The following is a 9,307-nucleotide window of genomic DNA, read 5'->3' as shown; positions in this document are numbered from 1 at the left end:
CCCCCCCCCCCCTCCCTCTCCCCCACTTTGCTTCCTGAGTCATATACTTTCCTATCCTAGTAAAAAGGCAAAAATGCCAAAAAAAAATCTTAAAAAAGCAACATTCATTTTGTGTAATGCATACTTGCCATATGTGACCCTGGACCACAAAACTAGTCTTAAAGCGATAGTTTCATTTTCACAAAAATGAAAATTTTATGTTTATCTGCTTACCTCCAGGGCATCCAAGATGTAGGTGACTTTGTTTCTTCAGTAGAACACAAACGAAGATTTTTAACACAAACCGTTGCCAGTCATATAATGGAGGGGAATGGGAATCACGGCTTTGAGAGTAAAAAAAAAACATACACAAACAAAACCAAATTAAACCCTGCGGCTCGTGATGATACATTGATGTGTAAAGACACAAAATCATCGGTCTGTGCAAGAAACTTAACAGTATTTATATCGTCTTTTACCTCTGATTCACGCAATGTCTGAACTGTTCTCCTTCTTTGTAAATAATTGTGAAATTTATCTAGATTTTAAGGATTTATTAGAAACATCTGAGACCAAGCTGACATATTAAACAGTCCTAAGAAAGGCATTATGTTTAAAATTAGGTCATTAAAAAAATGAGGCTATTCAAATATTTCATAATGAGCACGCCTACAAGATTCAGATCATATGTTTTATGAAGGAAAGTGATCTGATGACTGCCCTATAAATAAACAGGACATCCCTGAATCCTAACAACCCAAGTCTACACCATACACAAAGGGATTTCTGCACCAAATCCCTAAAGAACATAAGACAACAAAAGGATTTCTGATAGGTTAGCTGATTTTATAGGTGAACAATGAACTTTACACAGCACCTCCCTTCTGCTTTCTGTCTTCCATCTCATCTCCTGTGTGACATGATCTCTATACTGGAAAACGAGAGCGAGCACATAAATATAAGCCCTTTTAACTTCCAGCAGACATGTAAACACAGGCCTGGAAGATTCGTAATGTTCCATAGACAAAGAGAGAGAGGAAGAGGAAGGAGCGCAGTAGTTCACTCACGGTTTACTTTGTCCAGAGTCTTCTCTCCAGCCATAAAAGGCAAAAGTCTTCAGGCCTTGATCTCACTCTCAGCCAGCTGAAAGCTCTTCACAGGCTCTTGACCAGGCTTGACTTGTTCTCAAATGCTTGCTACACAAGATATCCAGAAAGCCAGCAATGCAAGCCACTATTTATGGAACCAACAGTGCCTAAACTACACACACCTGAAGGTCAGAGAGCAAACTCTCTTCAGAGTCTCCTCTCAATGGAATCACAGAGGAATGGACAAGAATTGTTTCTCAGTATGCACCTCAGAAAATGAAGCAGTGTGGAAAATATCAAGGAGAGAGAGAGGAGAAAAGAGAAGGCCCTTCTGAGATCTAGAGCGCTGATTAAATCTGGAAAATAAAGGCAGCCTGTGTTCTTAGAGTAACCGGACAAAATTACCCCAGAACACAATTACACAATTATGTGAAGTCGGTTTTTCATAGCCAACAGCATAAGTCAAACCATGAGAAGAGATTTTTTTTAATGAAAATATAAAGTGAAAATACACTGAAACAAGAAAACAAGGCCAGAGAAAGACCACATTTAGATGGCAATCTGAAGGAAGACACGACTGTGTATGCGAGAGAGGAACAAGAAAAGAGTGAGAGAAGAAAGATAAAAATACAACATAAATGAAAGTGTGTGAGACAGAGAACGAATCAAGATATACCTGGGCTCAACTCCTCTTTCGGTTTCTGTTCTTGCAGATTCCTTGTACATTTCCCCTTGATGTGGTTTTGAACAGAACAGGAAGGAGAATTCTGTTGAACCTCAAGCATGCAGCATGAGCAGGGTGTTCTTTTCTGTGGTTACAGGGGAAATAACAGGAGAAAAAAAAAAATCACAAGCATTTTAGTCCTGTTTTCCAGTACAAATATTAAATCCTCTAAAAAAGAAATTGTGCATATGATAATAATCAGAGATCATATCTGGAAATAAAGGAATAGTTCAGAAAATTAAAATTCTGTCATTATTTACTTTCCCTTACAGAACTGTAAATGATATGGCTTTCTTTCTTAGAAAATAGTATAATTTTAGAAACATGTCTAACCTTTTCAATAATGAAAAATAATGGGGACTGGGAATAAGAACAGTTTAGTAAAACTATTAAACATTTTTGTTCTTTGTTAATAATATATAATAATAAAATAAGGCTGAAATAAAATAAAATATAAATAATAGATTAAAAACATAAAAATGAGAAATGTTGCCTTTCCAACTAACTGAAATCAAATGAGTTTAATCTGAAGTACCAAAATATAATAAAATGACAAAGCACAATAACTACTAAAACTACGATAAAAATGAAAACGGAAAAACTAAAATAAAAACTTTTCTGTTTTAAGTATAAATTACAATGCTTAGTAAGGTTTTTCTTAAAACAATAAAAAAAATGTATGAAAAATAACATTAAATATATTTGTTTATATAAGTAAATCTAGTTATCTAAATTAAAAGTTAATAAGCTTAAAAATATCTCGATTAAAATAATCCTGAAAACATGTTATATTATGGAACTTTTTTATATATCATGTACACGTTTTAAGAATTTTTTTATATTTTTACTGACATACAACACAGAAATGCTGATTAATAAAGTGTTTTTTCAGTGCTTTCTGACCCCACACATTTATAGCAGAGAGCGTGATCTTGACTCTCCACTGACACACTCGCACTTCCAAGTTAAACATACGCATTCATGCATGTTTGGCTACAGTGGGAGCAAGACTTGTTTACACAAACTGTCCTTTTACAGAACACAGGGATCTTTCATATCCAGATCAGAACAAGAAATTCAGTCTTGTCCAAGAGCACACGTGACGTAACTGTGACGCTCCACCCAGGCAATGTTTAAGGAGGAGAAGGAGTCACCTCATTATGATACCAGACTTCAGAATGACTGCGTGTCTGCGAAGTGCTCTTCTGGGTCTGTACATTTTTAGCCACACAAGCCTATCAACACATTCCGGAACTTTCCGTAATTCATAGCTGACCTCGAGTAAGGCATCAAGCAAATCATTGACTAATGTACTCTGGATTACATGACCTTCAAAGGAAAACTTTCTCACACATTTGTATGAGAGCACTGGTGTGAGGAACTTGTGATTATCGGGCACACTGACGCAAGTGTGATTTGACACATTTAGGGAAGTGCAGAAAGAGGAAGGAAGGTGAATGAAACAAATGAATTTCAAGCCTTACAATGCTCATAATCACATGGTTTACTTCATGAGAAGTGCACGTGTGTTTAAGAATAATGCTGCAATAAATAGACTGCTCAATCATCAGCAGTGACCAAATGAGATAAAGTGAGGCAAACTTCCACTTATGTATAATTTAATAACTGACCGATAAAGAAGCTCAACATTTAACAAGGAATACAGCCCTAAACCTTACAGCACCTCAAATTATCTTCTGGTTCAGTGTTCTTTGTCTCACTTCCACCTGGCAAATCACAACATCAGTGTGACTACTTAAGAACAACTACGCCCCCTTGTGGACAATATGAAATATGTGATCAGCTGTGTAAAGAAAGTTTTTTTCACCTTTAAGAGCTGCTGACAATCTGAAACTCTCAACAGAGACCTGACTTAGAAATCCTAGTAGTAAGTCTATCCAGTAAATGGTAGGGTGCCAGAATTGGGCTAGTAATTAGCTTGTGGTGTGCATGTGTTTGTTATTATTTGTGGTAGCAGATGGGTTGGCAGATTGAAGTGTCAGGTGTGTGTTAGCTGTAAGAGTGTGAACACAGGTTTCTACAGTAAACGGATTAACCCTGAACACATGCACATTGAGTTTAACAGCACAAACAAACACATGCATTCACTAGGCAGACAGTTTTATATGCAAGGTTTAAAAAAAGAAACAGTCACACTGTGAGATATAAAGCCACAATTATAATCCATGTCACATTATTGAGATGGAAAGTCTCAATTATTAAAAAAATGCAATTATGAGATATAAAATTGCAATTATGAGAAATTAAAGGGATAGTTCACCCAAAAATGAAAATGTTGTCATCATTTAATAGAAAAAGTCATTTAAGTAGTCAAATGTCGTTCCAAACCTGTATGAGTTTCTTTCTTATGTTGAACACAAAAGAAGATATTTTGATGAATGCTGGTAATCAAATAGTCCCCATTGACTTCCATAGTATTTCTCAGTCTACTATGGAAGTCAATGGAGACCAACAAGTGTTTGAGTCATCACAATAACTGTAACTGTGAGATATTGTAACAAAGCTGGAGTTATGAGAAATAAAGACGCAACTGTAAAATAAGAATCATAATTATGAGAAATTAAGTCACAATTGTGGGAAATTAAGTCCTAGTTACAATAAATATACTTACAATTGCAAAATATTAAGTCACAACTGCAAGAAAGTCAATTGTAAAAAATAATGTTGCACTTGTGAGATGGCTTGGCTTCTGTTACAAATATACCCATGCGACTTGAGACTGGTTTTGTGGTCCAGGGTCATAATTTACACTGAGGAGGAAATGAGCTTCTGTAGTGTTCTCAATAGTGCTATCATGTTTAATATATTTAACTGTGATAGTTATAAAATAAAATAAAATCCACCAAACACCTTTAACTGCTGAACCCTTTCACATTCCTGGACTCACGCTGTAATTGACATTGTTGTTAAGCTCTAAATCTAATTTGAGGTTTAGAATGGGACGGTTCACTTTAAATCACATTTGAAGGTGTGAATCAGGGTTTAAAGAATATACGGAACATATGGTGAACAGGCATGGGCCTCTAAACCGTGACCCTTTGGAGCTGATCCTCAGGGATAAACTGTGATTGGCACATCTAAATGTGTGAATGTGTGGTGAGAAATCCTAACCTACTGTAGTATGTCAGTCCCTCACCTGAGAGGAGCTAACGAAATCAAGAGGCGCAAGGAAGCAGAGAAATACTTATCTGAAGCTACATGAAAGCAGATTCACGAGCTGTGCTGTACTGAAGAATAAAGCACCTGGACCATGACCGCGATACTGCGCACAGAGAGGCTGCAGCCGAGTGAGCTTCAGGCTCTGTTTGGAGAGGAGAAGGATTATTTGTGCTCTCTCAATGATATTGTTCATCACACAGAGGTAGATATCTGACTGTACAATGTAAAAGACTAATTCACCTCGTAATTAAGCATTTCAGGTGAATTGATACAGAAACTCTGTAATGGAAGAACCACTTGATATACTTTTTAATAATGTACTGTAATATTTTAGGTAATTTTGGTTTAAATTTATAATTTGAACAGTAGTTTGCTTACAGTTTGCTTGCATTTGGTCTCTCAGGAGTGTGAGCTGCAGTCAGAAGGTGATAATATAGAGGCGTGCGACTTGAGTTCTCTTTCTGTTCTTGACTATGGGCAGCCATGTGCAGTCCCTCATCTGCAGGGACCTGTGTTCTCCAAACAGCAATACAACACCAAACTAGAGGAGCTAAAGAGAGAACACCTGGGAAACATAGCTGAACTGGAAAAAGTCTACCTGAGCCAAACCAAACCTGATCAGAGAGAAAGACAGCTTATTGCTTGCTGGAGACAAAATGGAGAAGATACAGAGAGGTCTGCAATTAAAAAAAAAGAAAAAGGAATGTGTCAAACAAAACATGGAAAATAAGTTTAAATAATTGTCATTGTCATTAATAATACATTTGAAGATTTTTTTGTGGCTAAATTTAAATAAATGACTATAAAAATGATATTTTCCAACATCCAACTACTTAAAACTAGAAAACTGATGGTTTATATTCAAACTAATGTGCTCCCTTCACTAAATTGTATCTAAAAACCTCAGATTACACACATGGTGTTTGATCCCTGACCTTTGACCTCTTGCATTAGTGAACAGGTGGAGCTCATCCAGATTGGGAGAAAGGCTTCAGTGGGCCGTCTGAAGAATGGTGTTTCTCACCTGAAGTTAAAGGTCAGTGAGTGAACCTGGAGAGCTGAGCTGAACTTACTCAAGGATTTGTTCATCAAATATTTTAAAACTCTCAGAAAACAGACATAACTGAAGTTGTTTATAAAGTGCGGATCAGACTGAACAAGCTGTTTTTAGGTACTTGAGAAGCCCAGACTTTAAAAGTACTTTGTTTACTTAAGGTTGTTATGGTGCACATTCAGTATATATGCAGATCTGGATACATTATAAATATGTGCATTACAAAACCCCTCAAATTAGTCATAATTAGTCACCAGTCTAAATTTATTCAGCAACATTCAGTGGCCTTTTCTAGTACCCTGTACTGTCTATAAGAAGAACGGAGACAGTTTCCACTGAAAATACCATTATCAGCACATGGTTACTTTCAGATGCTTTGTGGTTATGTAGGAGGAGTTGAGAGATCCACACAGTTCTTGAGTGTTAATGTCACTAATCAATCAAATAAGCAAATTTGTAATATTAATCATGTGAACCACTTTTGTACAGATCATCAGATGATCTTGCTTCCACTGAAGCACAAGATCCTCTTTGGATCATCCTCAAATCATGCTGGAGAATATGATCATCAGGTCAGGTGTTATACAAACTTGTGGAGGTCATGCAGCTCAAGTATTGCTGTCATTAAAGCAAAAGGGGGACAAAATAAATACTGACATTCTGAAATTTATGTTAATAATATTAATGTTAACTAAATTTCTGTCATTCAAAATGTTATGCAGATAATGTAATTTGGAAAAAAAAACTGAAAGTAATGAAACTGAATTTTTCAACATTTTTGACTCCAAGATCCACCTTTGTCCAAGACAATATTCAAAGTCCCTTCAATCTAAGCTGACATGCATTTCTGTTGTAATATAAATAAACTAATAAATATATTATGTCAATTTAATTTGGTACATTTTTATTTTAAAATTGTAATTATATTATCATAGCTAAATATTTTAAAGATTTATGTTTGGCCCTGGACATTTGCTGAGGTTCCTTAGTTGAGAACCACTGCTCTAAATTATAATTCTTAAAGGGATAGTTCACCCAAAAATGAAAATTCTGTCATGAATTACTTACCCTCATGTAGTTTCAAATCCATAAGACCTTCATTCATCTTCATAGCACAAACCTTAGTGATATTTTTGATGAAATCCGAGAGCTTTCTGACCCTGCATAGACAGCAACGAAACTACCACATTCAAGGCACAGAAAGGTAGTAAAGACATTGATAATATAGTTCATGTGACATCAGTGGCTCAACCATAATTTTATGAAGCTATGAGAATACTTTTTGTGTGTAAAGAAAACAAAAATGACTTTATTCAACAATTCTTCTCTTCTGTGTCAGTCTTTGATGCTTGATCATGAGAGTGCCACGATGCATGCATGTGGTGCTGCTGACGCAGGAGCCGGCGTTCTGACGTAGAACTGATGCGCTGCTGCTTGTTTACAAGCAGAGGAATACACATGCATGCGTCGTGGTATCAGACATGTGTCAAAGTCTGACACGGAAGAGAAGAAATTGTTGAAGAAAGTCATTGTTTTTGTTTTCTTTGCACACAAAATGTATTCTCGTAGCATCATAAAATGACGGTTGAACCACTGATGTCACATGGACTATTTTAACGGTGTCCTTACTATCTTTCTGGGCCTTGAACGTGTCAGTTGTTGTTGTGCGGTCTATGCGGGGTCAGAGAGCTCTCGGATTTCATCAAAAATATCTTGATTTGTGTTCCAAAGAAGAACGAAGGTCTCACATGTTTGGAATGACATGAGGGTGAGTAATTAATGACAGAATTTTCATTTTTGGGTGAACTAACCCTTGAAACCATGAAACTCTAAACCATTTTTTTTTTTGATATTTATGCACTGCACATTACTGAAAACAATGTCACATCACATATTATTTTGACCATTTATTGTTCTGATTTAAAAATCAAAACTGCATTTAAGTCTGAATCGCAATTGTTACAATGAGTTGCAGAGAACAGTACAAAAATCTAACATGTAATTCGATTTTCTTTCAAAACAGGCTCGGCAGAACTCCTTAGAGGAGCAAAGGAAGTTGCTTCACTCTCAGCAGGACTCATCTCACAGTGCAGCCAATCAGGGGATGGACAGCCTGAGACAGAATTCCAAAGTAACCATTCCCAAACCGTTTCGCATGATGCTTCGTGAAGAGGATCGCAAGCGGCGCAATGTGAAAACCCGCTCTGAGATGGAGCTAGAAAATGAGAGACTGAAGAAAGAACTGGACGAGCTAAAAGAATGTAGCAAAAAGTTTCGCGCTAAACCAGCCCCCGCCTCCACTTATTTGCTCTTCTATGACACTATCAATAAGCACCCAAATAAGCATCAAATCAACCAAACGGATCACCATGGAAACCAACACAAACAAGGCACCCAATGCCAATCCCCACCTCTTCCACAACAGCCATTTAGCTTCATTGAAAGAGAGAGAAAAAAAAGAGAGAAAAAACTAGCGGATGAGCTAAACAACCTGACTCCCAAAGCAGAACGAAGGGCGTTCAAAGCGAGACCCGTACCGAGGTCTCTATATAGGCCCAGCTCACCAACCTGCCAGATATACGAGGCAGTTAATCTGCATCACAGGGGCTCAGCACTGCCTCCTAGCATTCTGGATGACACACTGCAGGAGGAAGAGGAGGCCGAAAATGAATATGATGATGAATTTTCAAGGCCACAGAGCACAGATATATCACGCTGCAGCAGCAAGCTCAGGAAATGGAAGAACAAGTCTGCACTGCAGGTGGAGGAAGAGATGGAGAGAAAGAGGAACAGAGAAAGTGACAGAGACTGGTCCTACTTTCATCCCCTACGCAGGACCAGCCTCTGCCACAGCAAGGAACCCCTGAACACCTGCAAGAGTGACTACATCAGCGTTTAAAAACTGACACAGATAGAATAAACCACAGCCTACAATACAAAATGTATCATCAGTACTATAACTCTATAACTACAGGATGTGATAGAAACAGATATTGTTTTGGTTTTTCATTGTGTTACTTTGGAGAGAGAAAAAAAATGTAAACAATAAATAAACTCATAAAACTATTATTTAATAGTCTCTGTTACATGTCTTGTCTTGACTGAACGCGTTTTCACCTGGATTTTAAATGATTGCATCGAATAACTGAAATTACTTTGGGTGTCAAGTTCATTACTTTGTAAGCGGTGCTTTATCTTTATTGTTCCCTTAGTTAAGTTAAAGGGGTCCTATTATGCTTTTTCACTTTTTCAACTTTAGTTAGCCTGTAATGTTGCTGTTTG

General features: G+C 37.0%; 2 protein-coding genes across 2 annotated transcripts in view; one reads left to right on the top strand and one right to left on the bottom strand.

Annotated features, from left to right (window-relative positions):
* LOC107583559 (N-acetyllactosaminide beta-1,3-N-acetylglucosaminyltransferase 2-like) overlaps positions 1–1,871 on the bottom strand; it is a 30,325-nt gene extending 28,454 nt beyond the window's left edge. Inside the window, exon 1 of the mRNA XM_016269826.1 lies at positions 1,744–1,871. The gene's annotated coding sequence lies outside the window, so the exon portion shown is untranslated. The remainder of the gene's footprint in view (positions 1–1,743) is intronic.
* A 3,189-nt stretch (positions 1,872–5,060) lies between these two features.
* Positions 5,061–9,081, top strand: LOC107583713 (protein FAM161A-like). Its single transcript, XM_016269995.1, has 4 exons — positions 5,061–5,173; positions 5,375–5,646; positions 5,926–6,007; positions 8,049–9,081. Exons 1-4 carry the CDS (start codon positions 5,063–5,065, stop codon positions 8,922–8,924), a joined length of 1,341 nt encoding a protein of 446 aa, XP_016125481.1. The 5' UTR covers positions 5,061–5,062; the 3' UTR covers positions 8,925–9,081.
* Positions 9,082–9,307: the final 226 nt, after the last annotated feature.

This window comes from Sinocyclocheilus grahami, unplaced genomic scaffold (assembly GCF_001515645.1).
Source record: "Sinocyclocheilus grahami isolate Dianchi unplaced genomic scaffold, SAMN03320097.WGS_v1.1 scaffold54.1, whole genome shotgun sequence".
Lineage (NCBI taxonomy): Eukaryota > Metazoa > Chordata > Actinopteri > Cypriniformes > Cyprinidae > Sinocyclocheilus > Sinocyclocheilus grahami.
Note: the sequence above shows the minus strand (reverse complement) of the source record. Positions and strands in the feature narration are given on the sequence as shown.

What these genes read in the sequence shown, in the direction of transcription:
- LOC107583713 (XM_016269995.1), top strand. Translation starts at nt 5,063, where the DNA reads ATGACCGCGATACTGCGCACAGAGAGGCTGCAGCCGAGTGAGCTTCAG. An exon ending in ATATTGTTCATCACACAGAG is followed by an intron (nt 5,174 to 5,374) that starts GTAGATATCTGA and finishes TTGGTCTCTCAG; the next exon opens with GAGTGTGAGCTGCAGTCAGA. An exon ending in TTTCTCACCTGAAGTTAAAG is followed by an intron (nt 6,008 to 8,048) that starts GTCAGTGAGTGA and finishes CTTTCAAAACAG; the next exon opens with GCTCGGCAGAACTCCTTAGA.